The sequence below is a fragment of the Babylonia areolata genome, chromosome 20 (genome assembly GCF_041734735.1).
Source record: "Babylonia areolata isolate BAREFJ2019XMU chromosome 20, ASM4173473v1, whole genome shotgun sequence".
NCBI lineage: Eukaryota > Metazoa > Mollusca > Gastropoda > Neogastropoda > Buccinidae > Babylonia > Babylonia areolata.
Genome location: NC_134895.1, coordinates 29,241,784 through 29,269,446, shown reverse-complemented (window position 1 = coordinate 29,269,446; position 27,663 = coordinate 29,241,784). Strand labels below are relative to the sequence as shown.

General features: G+C 40.9%; 2 protein-coding genes across 6 annotated transcripts in view; one reads left to right on the top strand and one right to left on the bottom strand.

Annotated features, from left to right (window-relative positions):
- Positions 1 to 27,317, bottom strand: part of LOC143295385 (poly(U)-specific endoribonuclease-A-like) — a 45,772-nt gene extending 18,455 nt beyond the window's left edge. For 3 of the 5 annotated variants that reach the window (XM_076607051.1, XM_076607053.1, XM_076607055.1), the window contains exons 1-3: positions 27,223 to 27,317; positions 26,047 to 26,147; positions 20,880 to 20,981 (exon numbers count right to left, since the gene is read on the bottom strand). In XM_076607051.1, the coding sequence (XP_076463166.1) occupies positions 20,880 to 20,981; positions 26,047 to 26,147; positions 27,223 to 27,242 (223 nt within the window). In that variant the 5' untranslated portion in view covers positions 27,243 to 27,317. Of the gene's footprint in view, positions 1 to 20,879; positions 20,982 to 22,770; positions 22,898 to 26,046; positions 26,148 to 27,222 lie in introns of all 5 variants that reach the window. The other 2 variants (XM_076607052.1, XM_076607054.1) reach the window with 2 other exon arrangements.
- Positions 27,318 to 27,406: 89 nt separating this feature from the next.
- Positions 27,407 to 27,663, top strand: part of LOC143295381 (ethanolaminephosphotransferase 1-like) — a 62,893-nt gene continuing 62,636 nt past the window's right edge. The window contains 1 exon segment of the mRNA XM_076607048.1: positions 27,407 to 27,483. Within this exon segment, the coding sequence (XP_076463163.1) occupies positions 27,427 to 27,483 (57 nt within the window). The 5' untranslated portion in view covers positions 27,407 to 27,426.

Here is a 27,663-nt window from a genome sequence, read left to right as displayed (position 1 = left end):
TACGGAAAGCATGATGGTTCATTAGTATATAAGATGCATGTTCTTCGATTTTGTATCTGTATCTAAGCTGTGTTTTAAATGCATTGAGTTGTGGTGGTTGTTTATTGAATTTGCATTTGTACAGAAAGTTTTTGGCAAGTAAAATAATAAAATCTAAAATGTCATCTGTAGCAAATGTGTGTGAGTTTCCAAATAAAACTAATTCTTCACATAATTGGGCATTGTATACATTATTGCATTTGTTATTAATATCAGTTTGGAAAGCAGTCCAAAATCTCTGCACAATCTCACATCTCCAAAAAAGGTGTTCAATGGTTTCTGGATGTGATCCACAGAAGCTACATTTATCATTATGAGAGATATTCATCTGTTTCAGTGATTTGTTTGTTGCAATAATCCTATGAACTAATCTTATTTGAAACCATTTTAAGTTAACATCACTTATTTTGTGTATTTTGTGAAATGTCTGTTTCCAATTAATGTTCAGTTGCAACAAATCGTTCCATTTCTTACAGCATTTAGGGGTCGTATTGTTTTTAACTAGAGTATCATAATAAACTTTTGTTCCTTTTTTCACTGAATATATCATTTGTAATGATTTTCTCATCTGCAAAGCAGTGTTATTATCAATTTTAATGTTTAGGTTTTTTATATAATTTCTAACTGACCTTATGCAACCATTTAAAGTAAGGAAATTTGTTATATTTCCATGCTTTTGACTAAAATCTTCATAGGAAAGGAAACTACTGTCCCCGTGCACTAGATGAGAAATATTCCAGACCCCCTTTTCCATCCAATTTCTGTATGATAAAATCTTACTTCCAATTTTAATATTTTGGTTCAGAAAGATTGGTTCTGCTAAAACTTCTTTACTACTTAATAGTGGGACCTTCTGACAAAATTCTTTGTAGGCTTGGAAAACATGGATCCAGAACTTATTCTTATCATTAGGTGTTGGTAGACAGGGTCCATATCTATCAATATCTTTGATAACTGGATTGCTTTCTTTTATTATTATTGTCCATTTATGGTTTGAAAACTTTAATTTACGTATCCAGCTCAGTTTAAGACCTTTAATAAATTGTTTGATGTCAAACATTCCTAATCCTCCTAATATTGTACTTTTAATTACTGTTTTTCTACTTATTCGATCCTGTTTTTTGTTCCAAATAAACTTGAAACATGCCTTCTGCAGCTCATCAATATATTCATCAGGTGGATTTGGTAGAAACATCCATAACTGGGTTATTTTTGATAAAATCAGTGACTTGAGAACAGCTATCCTTCCTAAAGGGGTAATCGGTCTTTTTATCCATATTCTAAATAACATTCTAATTTCAGACATTTTGTCTTTATAGTTTAATTCCTCACATTCTTCTAAATCAACAGTAAACCACACTCCTAAGATTTTAAATTTTGGTGGGTTCCATACCATTTTTAAATGAGGTAGATATCTAATTTGACATTGTTTTCTGCTACCCAGCCATATTGCTTGAGTTTTACCTGCATTCATATATAATCCTGAAAAACTACTAAACGAGTCAGTTGTCCTTATGATCTCCTCAAACGATATTCTATCTCCTTTGGTCATCAGTTGGGTGTCATCTGCAAACTGTGCAATTTTATGATCTGTATTATTAATATTAATACCTTTAATCAGTTTATTTTCTCTTATCATTATGCCAAGGATTTCAACACATAGAAGAAATAAGTAGGGTGAAATGGGATCACCTTGACGACATCCTCTCTCTACTGGAAACCAAGAAGACGCCGTTCCGTTTACTACTACTGCTGATTTAATATTTTGATAAAAGGTACTTATCCATCTACAGAAGACTGGACCAAATCCAAATGCTTTTAACACTTTCATCATGAAAGTGAAGTCAACAGTATCAAACGCTTTTTCAAAATCTATACAAATCAATAAACCAGGCAACTGCTTTGAATTTAAATAATGAATCATATCATATATTAATCTAATATTGTCACCAATAAATCTGTTAGACATAAATCCTGTTTGGTCATCACTAATTAAAGAGGACAGCACAGACTTAACTCTATTTGCTAAGCAAGAAGATCCAATTTTATAAACAACATTTAATAAAGATATCGGTCTCCAGTTCTTAATAAATTCTCTTGGTTTGTCACCCTTTGGTATACAAATTATTATGCCTTCTTTCTGTGTTTGTGACAGTTCACCTTTCTTCAAACCTTCATTTAGTGACCTGACAATTAAGTATCCAAGATCCTTCCAAAAGAATTAAAAAAATTCGGCAGAAAAGCCGTCAGTACCTGGACTCTTATTGTTCTGCATGCGTTTAAGTGCCTGGGTAGCTTCTTCATAAGTAATTTCACCCTCAAGGTTTTCTATTTCTATATTACTAAGTTTAGGCATTTCCTTAACAATATCTGCTATTTCACATGTTTGAATAAGTCTCTTTTTATATAAATGTTTATAGAAATCGTGAACCTCCTTTAATATTACATTATGTTCATGGATTTCTTCTCCTTTGTCTGTAACTAGTTTCTTCATACTCTTATTTACAAAGTGCCTTTTTTCAAGATTACAAAAGTATTTTGATACTTTTTCTCCTTCTGCTATCCATCTGGCCCTTGAACGCATGAGTACTCCTTCCATCTTCTTTTTTCTAATATCTACAAGCTTTAACTTATTCTCTTCTATTCTATCATTTTCTTGACATGTTCTGACATTCCTGCTTTCTAAGTTCTGTATTTCTATTTCTAACTGTTGTTCTTCCTCCTCTGTTTTACGTTTTTTCATTGTGGCATATGAGATTGTTTTTGATCTAATCTTCATTAATAGAACATCTAACAATAATTGGTCTGATATTACACACTGTATTTCGGACATTAGAATGTTTCTTAATTCTTCATAATTGTATAATGGAACTGCATATTCTCTAATAACTTGTTTGATTTCTTCTTTAATTTCATTTACATAATCTATATCTTTCAGTAAAGAATTGTTGAATTTCCAAAAAGATTTTCGTTTAATTTTTTCACCAAATGAAAGTTTAAGAACTATCATTGAATGGTCTGTCCTATAGCCATATTGGATGTCTGCTTCATGCACATACTGTATCAAACATTCAGATATAAGGAAGAAGTCCAAACGGCTCTGTTGAAAAGGGGATGGTCTACGCCATGTAAAACGTGTACTATCAGGGTTTAAATCTCGCCAAACATCATACATATCTAAGTTTGTCATAATATCTTCTACTTTGTCTCTAGCTTTAGGGTTATTTATGTGTTTATAATTAGAATAATCTTTATGTGGGTCAAGAACTAGATTCCAGTCACCTCCAATAATCAGGTTTGGGTATCCAAACTGTGTAATATTTTTTTCCAGTTCATCATAAAATTCTGGGGAATCTTTGTTTGGGCCATAAATGTTTACAATTAAGAAATCCTTTTCTACTGTTGTAAAGGAAATAATTATGCAGTTTCCATTAGGATCCTTGTACACCTTTTTAATTTTAAATTCAAAATTGTTATTGAACATAACAGCAACACCTCTGGATTGTGAATTATGAGATGCAAAGTGACAAGTGTAACCCCATTCAGATCTAACATACGATTCAATATTTGGGTCGAAATGTGTATCTTGAAGGAGATAAATGGAGTGTTTCTTTTGTCTAAGAAAGTGAAAAACATCTCTCCTCTTTTTAACGTTACCCAGTCCTTGACCGTTCATGGAAACAATGCTTATATTTTCCATTTTATTTTATTATTATTGTGGCTATTATATCAAGTAATTAATGGCTTATACTATATTTTCTAGTGGAGTCTAAAGGGCATCCACTCATTCTATTTGCATGGTACATAGTACAACTGAGCAAAGGCTTTCAAATAAAGAAAAATACACTCCTTTATAAGTACCCATCACTGAGTGACAATCATTTATATCATCCATGACGGGACAAATTAAAATAAAAACAAAGTACATCAAGAGAAAAGCACACATTTAGACAAACAGGTAAGTCTTGGTCAAGTGAGTGGGCTCCTGCGGCGAGGCGACGTGCATCACTGGAGAAAAAAACAAAACAAACAACAACAACAAAAAACCCAAAAAACAACCTGTGTTTGTGTCCTGTTTGTGTTAACAATAACGTGTGCGCAGTTGGGAGCATGTTACACGCACATGCTCATGATGCATGCATGTGGGGGGGAGCCTATTTTTGTGTCATGTTTGTATTAACATAGCGTGTGCATAAGTGGGAGTATGTCGCACGCACGTGCTCATGATGCATGCATGTGGGAAAAACAATTTAAAAAAAAAAATAAAAATAAAAAATAATAAAAATAAAAAACCAACCTGTGTTTGTGTCTTGTTTGTGTTAACATAACGTGTGCTCAGTTGGGAGCATGTTACACGCACATGCTCATGATGCATGCATGTGGGGGGGAGCCTATTTTTGTGTCATGTTTGTATTAACATAGCGTGTGCGTAAGTGGGAGTATGTCGCACGCACGTGCTCATGATGCATGCATGTGGGAAAAACAATAACAAAAAAACACAAAAAAAACAACCTACAAAATGACCATATGCATGGCAATATTATTTGCACAATCCATTGAAGTCATACCCTGCACAATCGCCACAACATACACCCCCACGCATATACGTCCATTGGGAAAGTTTAAACTTCAAACACTGACGCACCGCGGAATATACGGCACAGTTCTCTCCAGCACAAGGAGTCGGCAAGTTTTTGTCCACCACGAGAGAGTAGGGAACATAGGGTCGGGCTGCGCGGGAGGAGTAATGGCAAGGAGGGGGAGGGGGAAACGACAGTCAACGATGGAGGGTACGGTGGTAGCGGGACACACCAAGGCTACAATAAGCAACAGCGAGCACAGCAGTACACAGAGCTGGAGAAACCCCATGCGAGCACGCACACAAATCTTATGAGGAGAGGTGGGCTGTAAATTTAACCTCTCTCTGTTGTGTGCGGAAATAATGTATTAATACATGTTTAGAAAGAAAAAAGTGTATGTAATGAGACAACTTGCTCTTGATTTCTGCTTCAGACACTCCTCTCAACTCCGGGCATCTGATAACCCCCTTTGAGCAGTTGAGACCTTTGTGAGGGGAAACCCTCACCGCCCTATCCACAAAAGTGGTTGCCTTGAGCAGAAGTTGTGTCTGCCTTTTAGATTCTGTCTCCACTAAAAACGCTCCGCTCCTCAGCCTCTTGATGGATTTCAGCGATCCTGCCAGACACTGGAAGCCCTTCTGGATAGCGAAGGGGCTGAGAGCCGACAAGGGCTTGTCGTCATCAGCGCCCTCCATCACAAGCCACGACGGCCAAAATCCAGAGGTCTCAACGACCTCCGAATCTGAGTCTGAGTCGTCTGTTCCCGGTCTCCTCCTTTTTCCGAGTTTAGGGGGGTGTATTTGTTTAGAATTCATGTTTGATAATTGTATATTCATCCCTCCCTTACCCACCCACCATGGGGTCCAACTTAGGGGCCAGGGTCAAGGGAACACCAGCTTGACCCCTTCCAGGTTTCAGGAGGGATATACGACCAACAGCCTAGCTCCAACGTGTTCCCCACCCGATCATGCCCAGCTCCCGGGGACAAAGAACCGAGCACTATGGGGGTTATCTTCGTTAGCCTCTAAACTGCCAGTCTTGACCCAGCCCCACGAAGGGGTAGCTGATTGAAACACACGGGCCAATGTGTGCCACCTGTCTTAGGAGAGGTCCGAGCCAAAGGGATGTTTTGAGAGCAGCGTGCTCTTTCAATCCCCAGGATCTCATTCCCCTCCATCACAGGTCACGCCGCACGGCAAACACGGCGGGCCTGGAGAAGGCCGCAGAGAAAAAAGAATGTAGAAAAGAAGGCTTGATGGGGAGCTGAGGACAGAAAAGAGGCGGTAAAAAGAATAATAGAGAATAGCGAAAGGGACAGTGGGTCACGTTTAGTTTGGGCCTCACTCACGACCTGTTCGGCATGGGAAGCCCTATCAGGGGCATCAGTACAAAAACCACCACTTATTCAGCCCTAACAGCTATGATGGCTATGTAGGCTGTCAATTAAGACCTGGGACCAGAGCAGCAAAACCCCAAGAAGCACTGATGCCCCCGTCGACATAGCTCGCTCGATCACTGGCCACTAAGCCTCCCGACCACAACAAGGTAGTGACCCTCCCGGGAGAGGGTCAAGAGAACACCAGCCTGACCCCCTCCAGGTTTCGGGAGGTCTGTCATACATACTTCCGGTTACTATGTGTTTTCTTTGTTGGTAAGCTATCAGTACAGCGCAAGCGATCATCTCTTTCATGATCAACATACCTGTGTTTTCATTTGTGTCAACTGTCCAACTTATGTTTGAATCCATTGATTTCCTCTCTTCACATTCCACTTCATTTTCATTCCAACCCATGGTCTCTTAGTCATAAATGTCATCATTATTTTCCTTCATTTTCATCATACGTTTCATTTTATATGTCATACTTGACTATACTCTTGTCATCTGTTCACAGCAATGTGCGTGTTCCATGTGGTCATCTCCGATTCATATATTTTGTTATTATCCGTGTGACTGACACATTTACCTACCAATACTAACACGCTGACGTCTAACTTTTGCGTGTGTGCAACATTTTCTTTCAATGTCTTTGCAATACACTGTCATGAAGTCTTGGATTTTTGTTTTTATTAGTCATTGTGCTTTTATGACAACACTGTCACGTGTCCAGTTCAGAAAGATATGTACGAGTTTGCAAATTATATACTTCCCCTTTCCCCACTTCTTCCAAAGAAACGCCACAGAAGTACTACAGGTTTTCTCCCAAATGATTTGTACGTGTGTGTAACTTTTCTCTAAAAAAAAAAAAAAAAAAAAAAAAAAAGCATCTTGATCACTGATCAAGAAATGTATCTTCTTCTTCCTAGATTTATGCATGATAAATGACGGTGTGCGTGTGTGGTTATTACTATTACAGCTATGTGACAACCTTATTCGTGCGCTTCAGTGGCCTTTCTTTTGAGTCTTACCATTTCGCTTCCTGGTAGCAAATATTAATTCTCAATAACAGTTCTAACTGAATGCACGTTGCAATGAGCAATGCACACCTTGCAATCTCGTACCTGTCTTGTCCTTCCCTGGATTTATTTCAAACCATTTTTTTTTTTGCAACCAACAATATGGGACATAGTTGTTTTCCTTCCAATTATCAAGTAATGCATCTGCATTATGTAAGGATTTCATTCTTTGTTGTCTTGCACATTTACACAATTTATATTGCGCTTACCGTTCCGGGTATTGCGTATGCACTATCAGGCTTGGTTTTGGGTTTTTTGTGGAAATTATGGAATGATATTATTGTGGGTTTTTTTTTTTCTTCTCTTCATGTATTACGTTTTATGTATTCATGTACGTCTTCATATTTTCATGCATCCAATTTGCATTCCTGTTTGATTTTCTTTCTAGGTTTGGTTTTGATCGTATGTCACTGTACGGACTTTTGTTTGTTTGCATTTTCAGGTTTTATGCTATTCAGTTTGGATTATGTAGGATCATGTGTGATTGTTTCCTATCTTTATCAAGTTTCCACTGATTGCAAACCCAGCTTCTATATCACATGATTATGAATTATCATATTGATTACCATTATCAGTAGAAATGAACAGTTCTTTGTCAAAGCTAACTACGTCCCTCTACACGGATGACAAGCGATTGCACTAGCATTTTCTGTCCCCGCCTTTCTTTTTCATGCCCCCTACCCACCTCTCCCCAGAGATAATGCATTGCACGAGTCAATACCGAACTCTGTTTCACGGAAAAAGCATCGTCTCGCACATTTACAAAATGTGCACGTCGATACCTACGGGCTTGGATCTACTACATCGCCCAATGTCAACGCTCCCTCCGTTCCTGGAGCTGCCACTCTCTGTCAGCCATCATCCTACACGGTCTGGCTGTGGTGTTCCTGACGGTGTCCTCGTCAGTGCAGTCACCTCTGACACAGACTGCTCCAAGAGGTCCCCGGTTCTACACGTGGCAGCCTTTCACTCTTGCTGTTGCAGGCTGATCCTGCACTTCTACACTTCACACAGAGACTTCTGAACATGATGTGTGTTTAGCACATTGAACTCTGCATCCTGACCATGCTGATCGCAGTCACATTTCCGCCTTAAACAACTGGCTGTGATCTTTGAACATTCATCCTGTGTGCCTTCCCACAAACTGTTACACTTGCTGAACTACAGTAAGAAAAGTGTTCAACAAGTGCAGGTCGTCGCAGCAGCCAAGTGCTTCAGTGTTGAGTGTTTGTGTTTCACTGTGACAATTATGGCATTACACATTCTGTGCGACACATTGACAATCTTCAACCCACATTCGTTGACAAATGCAATGCTGCCTCTCCCTTGATTGCATGATCAGTTACCTCCCCTAATCAACGAATCCTTTAACATTCCCATTCCCAAATATTCCTATCGCCTGTCATCCTTGTGCAAGAATATTGTGGTCACACATTTTATTACCAACTAATATTTATTTAAATATAAAAAATAGAAAAATGAGGACATTTTTTAAGGGGAGCGGGTGCATATCACAAGAGGCAAAATAGGTATTTTAAGGTGTACACCATTAGTAACGTCAAACCTGTTTTAATTACTAAAATTAAAAAGGCTGGTTTTGGCAAGAATCACATCCTGGTTTACCACAATTGACCAATAAATGTCATACTGTAAATGCCGGGCAGTATAAGTCCCAATACAAACATGTCAAACTCAGAGGTTAAGCAAACTACAGCAGGTCCACAGTCCATGGTCGGTTGACCAAAGAATCACATCCTGGTTTACCACAATTGACCAATTAATGTCATACTGTAAATGCCGGGCAGTATACGTCACAACACAAACATATCAAACCCAAAGGTTAAGCAAACTACAGCAGGGTCCTCATTACATGGTCGGTTGACCAAAGAATCACAAAGTCAAGTTCTGGTACACTGTTCGGAGATCCCACGAAGATGGAAAGTTTACTTAGCTGACAAGTTACAGTCACAATGTTTTGGTGGCAACGGCTTCTCCAAGAGAAGGGCCAACACGCCGCGGTTTACGCTAGATATTAGTCAATATTTTTCCCCAACCCCACTATATAGGCACCTACCAACAAGCCCCTCTGTCTCTCTCACTACCGGGGCTCGTACACCAGGTGACTCTCACACCAAGTCTCTCTTACGACCAACACCCTCAGCTCGCTCTGACCGGCTCTCTCCCGGCGCCGGCGCCCGACACACAAACGTGTGTTGGGACTGCTAGCCCGGGGAGAGCTAGACACGACTCTTCTTTGCACAGCAGGTATGGATCTTTAACATAGCCTCCATATTCTAGGGAGTAGTATTCTGAAGTTAGCGATGCCTAGGATGTCTGCTATGGAAATGCTTAGAGGATGTTGTTTAATTTAGAAATGTTTGATTTCAATAAATTTATTTGTGTAGTAACTATGAATAAATGAGATGCTAAATATTTAATTACTGCCTGTGTCTGTGTTTAACAAATTCATATCTTGCTCCTTCTCTGTATGATTGAAGGTTTGAAGAGTATGTTCGCACACCTTCACTGTGTCGTGTCGGGATAGTTCTTCTCGTCTCACTCTGTCTCTCGACCTGGTGCTCTATGTCGTTTTAGTCTATGAATAAATGTTGTTGTCTACCAGGAAGAAATTAACTGAAGAACAAAGCTTCCTTCTTTAGAACAACCAAACTCTTACACTGTCGTAGGGTATAATCCGCGAACTTCCTTTCCCGTGATAGTCATTTGAACTATAAACACCGACGCGCACACACGCTTTCAGACAGAAACAAATTCATTCACGCATGCTCACTCTAGCGCCAAGTCACAACCATCCCTGTCTGAACCCCCCCCCCCCTCTCCCCACCCGAGATTGTCACACACACCTCACTCACACATCCCACATACCCACCCATCCTCCTCACCCAAAATCACACACACACGCACACACACTCGCGCGCGGACAGAGGATAATCTTGAGACGAATTCCTAGAACGTTAAATTCTGTCACAATTAATAATTTCCATTTTCTTTTTTCTTATTTGCATTGCTTTTGCAATGAATCCCGCTAATTCTTTTTGAAAAAATACGTTGTTACATGAAAGAATGTTTACCACACTGTTTTGATCAGGAACACCGGTGAACGAGTCTAGTTTTGAACAGTTTTTCCTAATGTCACTAACTGTATAAGTAGTACAACGAAACAAAAACAAAAAAGAACTTCATCTTCTAATCCGTCTCCACATGATGGACAATTAACATCTGACAGATTTTCGTTATCAACTAAGAACCATCTTTTACAACTTTTTAGACCACTAACTCTGAGACGAAAACTGATATTCATAAGGTTATCTCTGTGCCACTTATTTGTGACAAATGACAAATACTTTTCTGCCTGAAAAACACTTTTGAAAGAATTATACCATCGGTATTTGTCATTACTATCTCCGAATGCCAATTTTGCTTGCTACATGAAATAAGTCTATCTTTAAATTCTAAGATAAAACTAGACTCACATCCGATGCCCTGGCTTCGCCATACAATCCCAAAGCCATTTTTTGATAGGATATTTTTAACCTTCGATATCCAATTATAATGGCCACATTCATGTTGAAACAAAAGCATTTCATATGCCTGCCTACACAGTCTGGACATAGGAAGCGAAACTAATTTCAGCCAATATCTAATACATTTCACTGATGTTCTGATGTGCAGTGGGTATCTTCCAGTTTCACCATAAAGCTGCTTGTTTGATGCATGCAGGGGGACATTCAAAAATCTTTTCAAGGCAAATGTATGAATGACTTCAATTTGTTTACATTCATCTTCCATACCCCACACTTCAGCTGCATATGTCAAAACTGGTTCAATTTGTGAATCGAACAGCTTCCAAAACATGCTCGGATCTATAGCTCCAAGTTTTCTAAGAGACATCATTATTTCTATAACACCTTTCCTGCCCTTTCTACAGGTCTCAGACAAAGCAGCACTGATACTCATTTTTGTTGTAAAGATCATTCCTAAATATTTATAAGAGTTTATTACTTTAACATCTTCCTCCCCATAGAACCACCTTTCCCTGCTGGACAAGTGCCCCCCCTTTCTAAATACCACTATGTTTGTCTTTTCAATGTTAACTGTCAAGCACGATCTGTCTGATTCCCTTTTTAAACAGTTCAGTTGATTTTGTAGTTCAACAACTGAATCAGACAATAAAATAACATCATTGGCAAATAACAAAAATACTTCTATAGCGCCAGGAACAAGTTGGACAAATCGATAGCCAATTCATTAATAAAAAAGGAAAACAACTGAGGGCTTAACAAACAATCTTGTTTAACCCCTCGTGGGTAGTCAAAATAATCAGAACAGCAATAGCTATCACGTACACATGCTAATACATTATCATAAATACCTCTTAACGCATAATAGAGTTTGCCTTTAACACCGTTTTTTTCTTGCACACAGATATAGACAGAGAGAGAAAGACTGAGACAGAGAGAGAGACAGACAGACAGACAGACAGCGAGACGCAGAGAGATTTGGATTCGGATTCGGATGGTTTATTCAAAAAAGGCCTTAGCCCCTTATGAAGGGGTGGTGTGTAAACTTATTTCAAAAACATAATGACATACAGTATTTGATACAATAAGACAAAACAATACCTAGACTGATAATCAGGAACAACTAAATGACTGGATTTTGAATGCTTTGTATAGATAAGTTGCAAACTGTCTGACTTCTTCTTTACGACGTGACGTCATAAGCAAAACTAGTTTAAACATAGAAGGCTGAGAGTAATATTTCTGGGGTATGAAATTATACCTTTGTTCACATAACTTTGGACAACAAAACATGAAATGTAATTCGTTTTCTTCTACATTTGTGCACAATGGACAAATAAGATCATGATCACAATGCTGTGTGTATCGAAAATGATGAATTGCAATATCTGAAAGCCCAAACCTAAATCTTGTCATGACATATTTTAAATGTTTTGCCAAATTCATGGATAAATACGTTGGGACACAATGTAAAGAGTTGATCTGATAATACACATGAAATCTATCACCTTCTTGCACATGAGCATTCCATTCTTGCCACCTACAATCAATTAGTCTGGCGCGGAGACTACAAATAAATCCTGAGATATCCCCCACCCCTTGATTAAGCCAAACAAATCCCATACCTATTTCACAGAGTTTAACTCTCACTTTTGTTACCCAATTAATCTTGCCCCTTACATCCAAATCACACAACATATTATAAGCTTTTTTGGGTAATCTGGATTCATCGAATCGTGTTAATTTCAGCCAGTACCTGATGCACCTCACAGCTGAGTTCAGATGTATTGGATACCTATTTGTTTCACCATATATCAAATCATTTGGAGTTTTTATTGATACTTTCAGAAATTTCTTTAACATAAACAAATGGACTTTCTCACAATACATTGCAGCATTATCGAGACCCCATATTTCTGCACCATATTGAGTAATAGGTTGAACTTGAGAGTCAAATAATCTAATAAACACTTCAAAAGATTGATTACCTAAACTAGATAACTTTTGCATAATGCACAATGCTGCACGCTTTCCTCTGCTTGCAAGATCTTTACAAGCGACAGTAAAACTCAGTCTTGTTGAAAAATAAAGACCTAAATATTTATATATATTCACAACAGGCATAGCTACTCCTTCATAGACCCAATGTTCTCTCGCTCCCAAATACCCACCCTTTCTAAATACAATGATGTTACTTTTGGACATATTCACATTTAACTGCAGAGCTGTAGCTGCTCTATGTAGACTATTAAGTTGTGTTTGAAGACCAATTACTGTTTCAGACATTAAAACAACATCATCTGCCAAAAGCAGAATGAATAACTGTAAAAGATCAGTAGAGAATTGTGCACCATGTCTACCATTATTCACAACTTCATGGGTCAATTCATTAATAAAGACAGAAAACAAAACAGGACTACAAACGTCACCTTGTTTTACACCACTTGTGCACTGTATATAGTCAGTCATCCTCCCCCCACATCTAACTCTAATCTTCACACAATCATACATACTCATTATACACTTAAAAAATTTCCCTCTCACTCCATATTTTAACAGAATAGGCCATAATATACATCTATTTATGAATCAAAAGCTTTTTCAAAATCAATGAAAGCAACATATAGTTTACGGTTAAATGAAAATTGTTTTTGTATAAATGCCATCAAAGTAAACATATGATCTATAGTAGAATAATTGCGTTTGAATCCAGCTTGATATTCTCCAGTAATGTTATTATTCTCAACCCAATCTTGCAGTCCGTGATTAATAATTGTGTAATATATCTTACTAGCTGCGTCACAAATAGAGATACCTCGGTAATTACTTGGATTATTTACATCTCCTTTCTTATACAGAGGCAGAACAATAGACTCAGTCCAGTTTTGGGGATAAATTCCTTTATCGAAAAGAGCGTTGAAAAACGTTACAAAGAAATCTAAAATCAATTCAGTTTTACATCCATACTTCAATAGTTCCCCAGTGATTCCATCTGGCCCGGCGGCTTTACGAATTTTAATTTTTCTAATTGCTAACATTACCTCTTCTTTGGAAATAGGACGGTTTAAATTAGCTTCTTCTTCGTTCTCTATGTGTGGTAACATATTGATATTTGCATCTTTTGTGAGAAGTGCTTTAAAATGTTCAAACCAAGCATTGGTAGTAATATTGTTTGATGGTTGCTTTCATTTTGAAGAGATCTTATGCACCACGTCCCAGAACTGTCTTTGACTTTTTACTGATGACATGAGGTGTTTTAGCAAAGCATCATTAAAGTGCTTCTTTTTTATTCTCAATAAATGTTTATATTCCCGTCATGCTTTACAATGAGACAGAGGTAGCCCACCATGTTGGGCTTGCCTTAGGCGTGACAGCCAGATCTGTAGAGCTCCTCCATGCGACCTGACAGGTGATGGGTGCTGCCCCCGCCACTTTTTTGTCGCTGCCAAAAAAACAGCACTGGCATGTTGCCTATACATAGAATGGCGAACATTTGGTAACAAGAGACTTGAGGTCCCTGGTGGCTCTGGGACAAGGCTGTGTAATCACCCAGGTAGGTACCATCACGAAGGGGCATACAGAAGGCTTGATGGCTTCTCTACCTGAGTGTGGCATGTTGGAGCAACCTGCAGAAAGTTTTCGGCAGTCAATGGCTGGGTTGGATCAGGCTGTGAGAGTGCACTTCATGTGCCTCCAGGTCACTGAGTCTCTTTCTGTGGTGGAATTCCTAATGGAAGAGGGTTTCCATGGGGAAAATTTTCGCTAAAGGTTCTTTAGTGAGAAGGGGGACCGGATCCATGACAGATCTCTGCAACTCTCTTTTGGCCAACCTTCCCAAATATCTGTTAGACAGATTCAGAATAATGCTGCCAGACTCATTTGCAGAGCTTCTAAATTTGACCATGTTTCTCCTCTCCTTCAGTCTCTCCACTGGTTGCCTGTTTCTGATTGAATAGACTATAAGCTATCCACTCTGACCTTTTCTGCAGTCAACGGATCTGGCCCCAAGTATCTTTCTGAACTCCTCCATATCTATACCCCGTCTCGCCAGCTCCGTTCTTCCTCTGATACTCGACTTCTCAGGATACCTCACGTCAGAAGTAAGACCTATGGACACAGATCGTTTTCTCTTCAATCGCCAAAGACGTGGAACAAGCTCCCTGATAACCTCTGTCATTCTGATTCCCTCGCATCTTTTAAATCTCGTCTCAAAACTCACCTTTTCCCCTCAGCAATAAGTTCAATTGTGGCAGGTCCACTTCCTTTGCGTTAGCTGTGCTTGACTAGTGTGTATACATATTTATGTGTACATAACTACATGCATGTATATGAATGTGTATTGTGTGTGCGTGTGTTTATGTAAGTTTGTGCCTGCCTATGTGTGCGTATGTGTTAGGGTAGCTGTTAGATACACATGCATGTTAAAATGTATGTATGCAGTGTGTGTGTGTGTGTGTGTGTGTGTGTGTGTGTGCGCGTGCGTGCGTGCATGTCTGTGTGTGTGTGTGTAGTCACATTTTGGTGTGTATATGTAACATAGATGTAATGTTTTATGTTAACAAAAGCGTTTTTGTAAAGCACCTAGAGTAGATTTCTGGATAGTGTGTTATATAAGTATCCATTATTATTATCATTATTATTATTATTATCTCTGGCTGTGTGTGGTGTGCACTAAGTCTGGGATTTCTTCTTCTTCTTCTGCATTCGTGGGCTGCAACTCCCACATTCACTCACATATATGCGAGAGGGCTTTTACGTGTATGACCGTTTTTAACCCGCTATGTAGGCAGCCATACTCCACTTTCGGGGGTACACTAAGTCTGGGATGAAGCGGGGTGGGGGAAAAGTGGCTCTAGATGTGTTCTACTGGCCATTTACATCAAATCACTGACCTGACATACGTTTACAGTATGGCCAACAGCAAGTGAGAGCTGCATTATCAGTGGTTTCTTAATTGCAAAGGGAAATTGTTTGCAGCTTAGTCTTTCATGAAGGACTATGTCTCTCACACTAGAAGTCAAATTGCACTGGGACTTAGTGCTGTATCCTTGGGGGCTAACTAGCCTTTAGGATCCATCCCAATGGCGACAGCTCTAAGCCCCTCTTGATCGAGGGAGTGGGGATGCAACTTGCGCAAAACACTCTCTACTATAAGTTGTATAATCAAACTCCAGCCCGGATAGTTGGGACAGCAGTTGCCTCCTCTGCTGTTCTGATGGTCATTGCCATACACAACTGATTATCATATACTGGTCCTAGGAGGACACCAATCAGCATGGGTAAATCAGGGAACAGCTGCTGTGTGCTTGAGGGATGAAGATGTCCAACATGCAGGTTCTGCTGAAATGTAAGGAAGCCGGAAGGATGTGACGGGGTCTTGTGGTGCAACCGTGTGTCTGAAAGACATGGTGCTTGCTTCCAAAGTGACAACAAAGTCATCCTCTGACAGGCCCTTGACTGAAGGCTGGGGCTCCATGATGGGATAGCCTGTCTAGGCTAGAAACCCCTGGAAGTGTCTCAGGATCAGGTAGAGAAGACTAAGTGCAGAAAGGGCTTTCCAATGCCAATTGTTTGAGATGTCGATGCTGGATCTCTGTTCAAGCAAGGTGATGGGATGAACTAATGGGCTTGAATGCAGCATCTGCCATGCTGGTATAAGTGGGCAGAAAGGTACACCCCTGTGGCTAATGAATGGTTCGTTGTGCTTTGTGGGACGCATCTGTCCTCATCAATATGCCTTTCTCCTGAGTATAGAGGAAAACAATTATTACCCAGGCCTTCTGCTGCAAGTGAGGAGTGGAAGAGATGGACTTAGGGTGATTGTCTCCTGCCCAGTGGGCAGTTTTTGGGCCTGCTAAAACTTGGAAGGCAAAGACAGACACCCCTTCGTGGGAGGGCTGGCTAGGATGTAGGGCCCATGAGGAGCTGTTGTTACAACCACAGTGGTGCAAACCAAGGGTTTTTGTAGGCAAGGGAGGGAAGAAGGGATGCCTTACAAACTTGGAAGGAATGAAGGGCATGTGTGTCCTAAGTCGCACCACTAAGTTGGACTGCCTCATCCCTCCTTGTACCAGGTTACGGCATCTCTAGCCCTGTGGGTGATTGTTGTATATACATGTAGGCAAATGAGTTGGGTTGCTTTGTTCCTCCTTGCACCAAGAGAGGGCATCCTTAGCCCTGTGGGTGGGAAGGGAGTGTGTGTGGGTCCCTAAGGACCAGCCACTACTGATATGTGAAGGAGCACACATTCAGGCGTGAATGAGGCAGTTTTGTCTGTGAGTGCAGTCGTCCTCCGAAAGCAAGGTAGGGATGTATTTATGAAAATGAAAACATATATCTGCAAAGGGATTATACACTTCCATCAACTCAAGTGATGATGTCAGGAATATGCCAATGACAAGAGATCAAGTCACAAGAAATAAGTGGCTGTATAAGCATATGTGTAGCGTGCACAGATATACCCAAGTAAATGGGTAAGTGTGCATAGTCAGTAATGGAAAGGAATCTGTATGAGATGTATATACCCAAGTAAATGGGTAAGTGTGCATAATCAGTAATGGAAAGGAATCTGTATGAGATGTACATACACATATGAATCATGTCCCAGTATGTAGACGCAGAGAGTTCTGAGCATTGTGTACAGAATGACGTAAATGAAAGTGTGCATATATTGCTATGTAGGGAATCTCAATGAATAGATGTCAATGAACAGAGATAGAAATATAATTGTACGTTAATATGAAAATCGTATGAACATATCCCGTAAGCGCACACACATTTGTATGCCGAGGGATAAGTATACATCTATAAATGTAAATAGAAATGTGTATACATTTAGCAAGATTTTTTTTTTTTTTTTTTTTTGGGGGGGGGGGGTGGGAGGGGGGGGGGGGTTCGTTGTTGTTGATTTTGATAATAAATCAAAAAGAATACAAAAGGGAAATATTGTGATTTATTTCCTGTTATTGTGTATAACAAGAAAAGAATGGTAATAGGATTGGTTGGTTGCCTGCAGAAGACTGTGTGCAAGTGTGGGGGGATGAAGAACCCAAAAGTTCAGTGGCACATAGCCTGAGAAACAGCAAGAAAGGTGCAGTTGCTGTGCAAAGTTGTGTAAAGCCCATGAATGGGCAGCAGGACCCAATGAGAAACCATCGGACGCGAGATGGTCGAGACATGTGGCATGACGGCGCCATAAGCCAGTGTTATGGGCGTTGTGGACGAGGGGGTGGAAAGTCCGTCGGCTTGCCGTGGGATGTGCATCGCCCTGTAGCTGAACGGCCGTCCAACCTCACAAATAGTTCCTGCGAGAGGACCAACGTTCAGCTGTTGTGTGGTGACAGATAAAGAGATAGAAAAGATCGGCCTGAGCACTGCCAAGTGGCAGGATCGAGTTATCAAGAGGCACTCCGACATGGAAGTGCCGATATTAGTCTGGGTAACAGCAGAGTTAGGCGGTGGGGCAGAAGAAACCAGCACTGCCGAAGTTCAATGGGCTGTGCATGCACCTACTCTGTGGGCAAGGGGCGGTGCAGGCACAAGGTGTGGCACCAGTGCGAGCGTATCCCCTAGTGGTCCACCTTCCTCCCTTCACATGGAGAGGGCATCCCTAAGTGCCTCGGTCGCCATAGGATCCGAGATGGAAGAGGCATGCTGCGTGGGGGGCGCGTGATCCGATGTCACGGCTGCCGCCACAGAAGCATCACACATAGGGCCCAGTCTAGCATGCGGATCCAAAACCAGTGTATGGTGTTGTTTTCCCAAAGGGATTGTGGCACATTCCATTGCTGAGACTGTGGGCATGGGCAAAGTGATAGAGGAGATCGACTCGGGCACTGCCGACTGGCAGGGCCAAGAAAACGCGGATCGCGTCAAGTCCGTTTGCGGATCGAAATGAATAGCATCAATGGCACCACTGACCTGAGTATGGGGTAACGAACCCCTAGAAGTCCCTGGAGGAGGTGCAGGAGGTGCAGGAGGTGGTGGAGGTCTGGAGTCGACCGGAGGGAGCGGAGGAAGTGGAGGAGGTGGTGGGTTGGTGTTGTTGACAGGGCCAGAAGTAGAGGGCCCAGAGTGTCCGCAAATCGACTGCGATCGCGCCTTAATCTTAGCCCGATCGCCCAATCGTGCCATATAATTATGTGACCTGGTTGAAGACATAATTTGACAAAAAACAAGAATGCCAGAGAACTGACAGACAGACAGAAAATACGAAAAAAAAACTTAGCCGTATGAAGAGCACAGGAACAGGAGTCAAGATGGCTGCCGGAAAAAGAGGGCACTAGTCAGGGGGGAGGTTACCTACTTCTGGGAGGTTATCGGCCATAGCTACTTTCGTTTTCTCCGCATAGGCGGATAGTAGTTTGCACAGGACAGGAATGTCAGAACCCTGCTGGAGTCTGCACTAGTGGGTCACGGTTAAGTATGTGTAATTAAATGATGATTTCTGTCACTTCACTTGAAGGTTTCACAGTGTCCTCACTTGAAATATCTTACTGTGGTGGAACTATATATACACTTTACAACTATCTGATGAAATTGAAATACTACTAAAGTCTGAAAATAAATGAATGGAGGTAAAATATGTATACAAATATATACACAGCTCTGAACTGTTCACTGTTGGAGACCGTTAATTTTGGTTGCTGCTGCTTTCCTGTAGTCCTCCACAGTATGATACAGTTCAAAGTACAGAATGGGACAGATTGGCTTCTTGCACATTATGGTTCCAAACAGCAGGTTGAGCAACCAGTATGTCCACCAGTAGTCCTCGATTTCAGGCTTACAACACAGCCCCATCGCGATCTGAAGTGCTGTGTATGCCTTCATCTCAGGAACAGTGACGTCTTTGGCAGCATTCAGCCTTGAATGTTGACCGAGTTCAGTGATGCCTGACAGTAGCTCCTCTGCATACAAATTAGACTGGTCAGCCATGAGTTAGAATGCTGATTCTGGGAAGAAAAGCATAAAGAAGTCCACTGGATGGAAGTTGTCAGTGTTGACAAGGACACCTGAAACACATGAGCAAAAAAAAAGTAAAATACAATCAGTAATAATTATATAACAGCTGGTTTATTATCAGCTAAAGATAAATACTGCAAATAAAAGAAATTATACTCATAAACAAGTGCACAAATAGCAAAAACATAGATTTTTACACAGGCATTGTTTTACACAGTGTGTCTCCATAATCTTCATAAGAAAAAAAAACTGACATGAAATATTTGTGTGGTGAATAAACATACTGCTCTTGCTCATGTCCTACACTTGTCTGATACAATCCACACATAATTCTATGTGTGTTACTAGTGAATGAACAGTGCACCTCTGATCTGTCCAGATAAAAAATAAGTGCAACCTAATCTTAGTCGCACACACTCTCAGTGACATACATGTACGAGCACACCCACACAGAGCTCTTACCTGTTTTCTTAGTAAAATTTGGAAGCCATTCTGCAGGACAGTAGGGATCATCCATGTGGTACAACACACCCACTGAAACAAATCAGGACTTGGCACAGCTGTTCTACCACGCCCCCTCCCTCCTGGTCGTTGAGGTGTAGTCAAGCTTGACCCACGGCCACGCTGTCTTGTTGGTCTCCAACGTGACACAGGTGCTGCGACTTGAGCAACACACTCTTCCCCTTCACTACCATGGTCACTCACAGCTGCTGATGTGGTGGCCCTAGCAGGAACATGTGCTCCACTTGTCTGGCCACGTCCCGTACGCTCACGACTTGGTACTTGGCTCGGTGCCCAGTCACCACCACTATCACTCTCCCCCTCAGACAATGAAACTTCATCATCATACAGCAATTCTTCACCCAAATCTTCATTTTACTGGCCTGGCTGCAGTCTCAGTTGCTTGATAACTTGCTCAGTTGTGAAGTGGCACTGTCTGCTTATCGATGCAGCCATTTTGGAAAATGAAAAGATCAAAGTTGTGGATAAAACTATAATAAATTCACTCAAAACCTTGCAGAAGTACTGAAAAGATGGCATCAATCGATAGAAGGGGATTCCCCTAGTCACATGCACAAAATATGGCCTTTCAAACCTCCGCAGAATAAGAGTGGTAGGTTTGTGAATGACCTACCCTGTTTTGGTCGCCTTTTGGCGACATTGGTGGTCTCCCTAGTGGGTGCCGAAAGGCGACAATGGCGGCCAAAGTGTTAACAAGCTGTTTCCCCCTCCCTGTCCCTCCACACAAATTGTTTTTTTCAACTGTTCCACTTTCTGCAAACAGACAAATAATCATTCTTACTTCTGTAGGTTTCACGGTCGAACAGCTTTTCCTCGTCCACCCATTCAAACAAATTTTTGTGGGCAAAGTCACGGGACGTATCTCTTGTGCTGGTCACAAAACCTGTTGGTACATATGTATAATACACAGCATGAACCAATGAAATGTCTCCTGTGAAGTCACATTATGCCATCATTCTAACTGAAAATACATGCAGGTTTTACAGTTTCTGCACTTCCACAGTCAGAATGCCGTATCATAAAAATTAAAATGCTGCAGTAGCACTTTCTCTGACTTTTCTCTAATCATGTATATGTTACTGGTATGATTAAAGTACTGCAATGGATAACAAATACTTCAATATTGAAAAAAAAAAAAGGAAAATCACTCCCACCATCCAAAATGGGAAAATGCTTATGACAACATCAGTCACAACTTAGACAGCAGAAACACAATATTTCATGGTAAAAAAATTCATTAAAACAAATAAAGTATGACAGGCAGAATTTCAAACAAATATGAAGCTTCTGAAAATGATTATATTAAAACAACCTGGATGCTTTTAAACTGGCAGGTTTCACTGTTTCTGGGTGTGATATAACTCTTGATTTATTTGGCATCAGTCTTGTGAGTTTATGTCAATCTTGTGTATGTTTTCTTTTAGTTTTACAATTAATATAAATAAATGTGAATAAAAAATAACAGAATACTTCATCTTTCTTCCAAGTGTTGTCCTTTATTTGCATGAAACATGATGATGTAAATTTGCAGATTGATGCCACATAAATGAGTTATCTCTAAGTCTAACCAAGATATTGTCAAATCTGCCTGCAAGTAAATTTTACAAGACAACACTGTATTATTAAAAGTGACTGATAAATTATACTAAACATGTCAAATCATGTCATGATTTTGCAGTCATCCACCAGGGCTTTCTTTTCTCTGCTTATCTGCCTTCATTATGTAAACTGCTCATCATAAAGTTCAGTCTCATGTTAGATGTTTCCTCCACTTCTTCAGTTCTTGAGATATCTATCCTTGTAACTTTTATATTTAAAGCATATTTTTTAAGTGGCGTTACTGACTTTGCTGAAGTATAATAATAATAATAAGGGATAGTTACATAGCACACTATCCAGAAACCTTCTCTAGCTGCTTTATAAAACACTTATTTTTACACAGACACACATTGCATGCACTCATTCTGACATACATATATGTACATAGCAGATGCTCTCCACACACACGCACACATACGCACATATTAACACACACATACATAAACAGTCGCACACACACACACAAAGCCACATGCAAGCATGCACATACACACATACACGCACACGCGACCAAACATGCATGTGTTTACATACATATGTATACACATATAGTCAAGCACACTGTACGCAAAGAAGTGGACCTGACAACTTATTTCTGAGGGAAGAGGTGAGTTTTAAGACCAGATCTGAAAGAGGCGAGGGAGTCAGAATGATGGAGGTTATCAGGAAGCTTGTTCCACATCTTATATAGGAAATTTTTTTTCCTAAAATTACGTTTATCTAACATACTGTCACCCACTAGTACAGACTCCGGCAGGGAGTCTGATTCCTGTTCTGTGCAAACTACTATCCGCCTATGTGGAGAAAACTAAAGTAGCTACAGCCGATAACCTCCTGGAAGCAGGTTACCTCCCCTCTGTATCCCTGACTAGCTTCCTCTTTTGACGGCACCTAACCATAACCAGAGCAGTGCGCAGAGAGAACAGAAAGCGGGGAGGACGGGAGGGTCATAAATGTGGGTCAAGGTAAGTATGTTAGATAAACGTAATTTTAGGGAAAAAATTTCCTTTTCACTACACATACTTTACTGTGACCCACAAGTGCAGAATGACATGACAAGGTGGAGGGCTCACCTGTTCTACTATCTGTGCATGGTGATGGCTTGTTGTGCGACCACTTCAGAGGCGATGCCTCTTGAGCCATCCTTGCTGAAGTGTGAGACGTCTCTCAAGTAGAAATCAATAAGGTAGCAGGGTTTTCCTGAGTGGTTAAGGTGAGAGATGAGGACCATGCCCTGAGTTCGTGAATTCTGGCTGAGGAGGCGTAAGTCCCAACCCTAAGTCTGCATACATGCCTTTAATCACATTGATTATCCTTCCAGACAGAGATGTCTTGCTACTCTTGCAAGTGTGGTCAAGGAGTCAACTGATGAACTAGTGTCAAACCATTCCAATCAAAGTGAGAGGTGGAAACGTGTACCCTGTGGGGTTTTCTAAACTGAGCTAGAGGGCGGACAGTTTATTATGAAGGCCTTGAGAAATGTACAAGGGCAGGCGGAGGCTGAACATCAATGCAAGGTGCACATGGCCTGATCCGACGAGTCAACATCGGTTGTGGGCCAGTTGGGAAAGAAATAGTGTTTGAAGGGATATGTGGCCCCAGAGAGGCAGCCCACCAGGATACTGGGCTTGCCTTAGGTGTGAACGTCCTACTGTAGAGCTCCTCCATGTGAGCTGACAGGTGATGGGTGCGCCCCCCCCCCCTTTTCTTGTAGCTACAAAAAGCGACACTGGCCTGTTGCCAGCACAGAATGGCAGACATTAGGCTACAAGAGACATGATACTTGGTGGCTTATCTGTGCGGGTGTGGCATGTTGGATCAACATACGGAATGTTGTGAGTGCCAATATTAGTCTGGGTAACAGCAGAGTTTGGCGGTGGGGCAGAAGAAACCAGCACTGCAGAAGTTCAATGGGCCGTGCACGTACCTGCTCTGTGGGCAAGGGGGCGGTGCAGGCGCAAGGGAGGTAACCGCGGCGGTCACTGGCAGGGGTGCCGAAGTGGACATTGCCTCCCTTGAATTGGATGTCCAGGGCAAGGAGGGTGTACACACGTATAGGCGAGTGTGTCTGCTAGTGGTCCACCTTCCTCCCTACCCAGAGGGAGGGAACCCCGACTCACCACACCTGCCACTGGACACGAGGCGGTCAGGGCATGCCACGTGTGGGGCGCTGATACATTGTCCGGCCGCCATCACAGACGATAAACATACTGATAGAGTGTGCAGTGCAGCGGACATATGTCCGTGTTGGTTCCCCATTGGAAATGCATGCTCAGTCATTGAAAGTATGGGCATGGGGAAAGAGACAAAGGAGGGCGATTCATGCACTGCTGACTGGCAGGGCCGAGAAAACGCAGAGCGCGGATGCGAATCGATCGAGTCAAATAAGGAAACAGCACAACTGACCTTAGTGTGGGTAAACAAACCCAGAGATGACACCGGAGGAGGTGTAGGAGGTGGTAGTGGTCTGGAGTCGACCGGAGGGAGTGGAGGAGGTGTGGAAAGGCTGCAAGGCTTAATTTCTGCCCAAATACTGTACCTGTACTTGTCGTTGAAAGAACCCGAGGTAGAGGGCCCTTACAACTGTGATTGCGCCATAATTTTAGCTCAATTGCCCAAACGAGCTAAGTAAGTTTGTGACCTGATACAAGTCTTGATCAGATAAAAAACATGAGTGTCAAAGAATCGATAGACAGACAGAAATACGAAAAAAATTAGCATGAAGAGCACAGGATCAGGAGTCAAGATGGCTGCCAGAAAAAGAGGAAGCTAGTCAGGGATACAGAGGGGAGGTAACCTACTTCCGGGAGGTTATCGGCAGTTACTACTTTCGTTTTCTCTGCACAGGCGGATTGTAGTTTGCACAGGACAGAAATCAAACTCCCTGCCGGAGTCTGCACTAGTGGGTCACAGTCAAGCATGTGTAGTGAAAGATATATATTATGATATGTGTCCGTAGCTCTCAATCCTGATGTGAGGTATCCTGAGAAGTTGAGTATCAGAGGAAGAACACAGCTGGCGAGATGGAGTATAGATATGGAGGAGTTCAGAAAGATACTCTAGGCCAGATCCGTTGCCTGCAGAAAAAGTCAAAGTGGATAGCTAATAGTCTAGTCAATCAGAAACAGGCAACCAGTGGAGAGACTGAACGAAAGGAGAAACATGATCAAATTCAGAAGCTCTGCAAATGAGTCTGGTAGCATTATTCTGAATTTGTTGAAGTCTAACAGGTATTTGGGAAGGCAGGCCAAAAGAGAATTGCATTAATCCAATCTTGCGAGAAAAAAAGCGCATACAAGTATTTTGGTTGCATCAGTGGAGAGAGTGGCAAACAGAACTGATTTTACGAAGTTCTATATAGGTAGGTATATTTGAAATGTGTTGCTGGAAGGAAAGAGACTGGTCTGGGATTACACCAAGACTGCAAACAGAAGAAGAAAGTGAAACAGGTGTGCTATTAATCAGAATAAAGTCAGGAAAGGTAGGATGTTGATAAAACTTTGTTGGATAGGCTATCATAAGCTCAGTCTTATTGTTATTTAGTTGCACCTTATTGTGAGTCATCTAGTCCTTAAGGTCCTCAATGCACTCCTGTGTCTGAGTCACCAGTGCATCAATTTCAGCTATGGAGGCCAACTGATTAAGCTGAGTGTCATCAGCAAAGTTATTGTACGACAACACACAATGACTGATGACATCTGACACAGAAGCTGTATACAGCACGAAAAGTACGGGACTCAGGTCAGTCCCCAGCGGGACACCATATATTTCTCAAGGCAGATACACCAGAGTATCTTCAATTTGCACACACTTTCTGTGAATGATCTGGCAGGTAAGACATGATCCATGCTTGTGCAGTGTCACGAATACCAAAGGGAGTTTTAAATCTGTTCAAGAGGATAAGAGTGCTTGACAGAGTCAAGCTCAAAGGCTGCTGACAAGTCTAAAAGAGCAAGAACTATGCAATCCAAAGACTGGAGGAGAAAGGAGTCCACATAAAAACTGGTGACTGATATCCTGATCTGTAATTCAATGTAAGCTCAATTTTTTTGATAATCTTATTTTACTCAGAAAGGTAATAGACCTTCGCTGATATGTTTGACAGCAGTAGCCATAGAGTTTGGAAAACAAAGAAAGAAAACGAGTGTTCACAAAATGCCAAAAAACTTTGAAATTCAAGCAATGGAGATCACTCAATGACTAGACAGACTTGTTCCACGACTGTTCCAGTTGATTTCCAGTTCAGCAATGGTCCATTTTACAAATATAATGCTTGCTTGGTATACATAGTTATGGGGTATGATAATTTGGGATATAGTTTGCTGTATCATATATGTAACCAGACATACCCTGTAAATTAATTTCATACTCCACCCCAGGGTAACACTTGTTGTCATCCAGTTCCCAGAGTTTACTAAGAATGTCTGAAAGTTCACTGTCTGTACAAACCCTGTGGACATGAGAATCATTTTATCTGTTAGTGTTAATAATCTTGTGTTGATAATTCAGTGATATTGTAGTATCCATCAAGCATCACACACACTATCAAGGAATCATGTTTTACACACGCGCGTGCACACACATACACACACAGAGTAACACATAATATGCATGTATACTGGAAGCTTGCTGCTACCTCCAAGGAATTATGGTTCAGGCCAAAACACATTCAACAATATACATTACTCATACTATCATAATGCAGTAGTATCTGCATTGTGCATTATGTCCATACATGGACAAAAACTTAACATTAAAACATTCCATTCTTTGTCATATAAATAACATGGATATCATATATAATGGCAAGATTCAACATTATATTTGCTTCAAGAGAATTTTGAAGAATTGTCCATTTGATATTTGAAGGCATTATTTGGTACATCACTACATGTTTTAGATGTAGTCAATATCATTTTAATGTCAGTAACTCTGTTACTGAAACAATATTTTCTTGTGTAAATTTAATGTTGGAAAAACTGTTTCCATCAGCATTTCTTGTAAAACTATACAAAGGTGAAGAAAATAACTGATCCCAAGACATACCAAAACGGAGATAAATTTATACACACACAAGCACACACTGAAACATGACTGATGGAGTGAAATCAATGGCTATCATTTTTTTCCCTTCTTAAGTGCTTTTATGGTGAGAGGAATAAACTCAAAAGTGAAATTCGCACGTGACATAATTTTCAATGGGTTTTATTTTCATGAGGGTCAAGTCTCGTGTTTTTGAACACCGTTCCAGTGCGGATATGTCGGCAAGACTCAGATTTACAAAGTTAATAAGCAAACTTCTGCTGAAAAACAAGTTATTTCAAAATCTGGGTATTTAACTTTTTCTTTCTCAGTCACTCAGTCACAAACAAAGTTTGCTTGGACTGGTGGGCTTCTGCATGACCGAATTCCTAATAAGCCACTCCCAACCATCCTGTTTCTCGTAATCAGCTAATATTCACAGTTGAATATATACAGTGAAGAACATAAAGATGCATGCTCAAAATCATGCAACTGTTTCTAACCTATCGCCGCTGTGTGCCATCTTTTTAGCTTTCTGGGAGAGACGGAAAGTCCACTTTCAAGATTGGGGAGGAGGTCAATCTTCTGCAAAATCACCCGACGACAGAAAATGAGACGATTTAAGCGATTGGCTGATAATGAAATAGCCAGATTGTGTCGACCAATGAAACAGAGGTTGTTAAACGAAGTACCACCATTGCAACAGCATGGCTGCGAACGCCTATCTCTCGAGAGAAATTCTGACTGGATTCGACAATTATAAGGTATAAGCTTATCGAATGATCAGTTGTTGCATATGGTTAGAAGGGGGAAGGGGTAACAGAGGTATAGCTATCTGAATAAATATTTTAATAGTCTTTATGAGTTGTTGAAAATGAGTCTCATGCAATGTGTAGGTCAGTGGAAAATCAAGATCACCATGTCAAAATGTATCGTGTCAAACT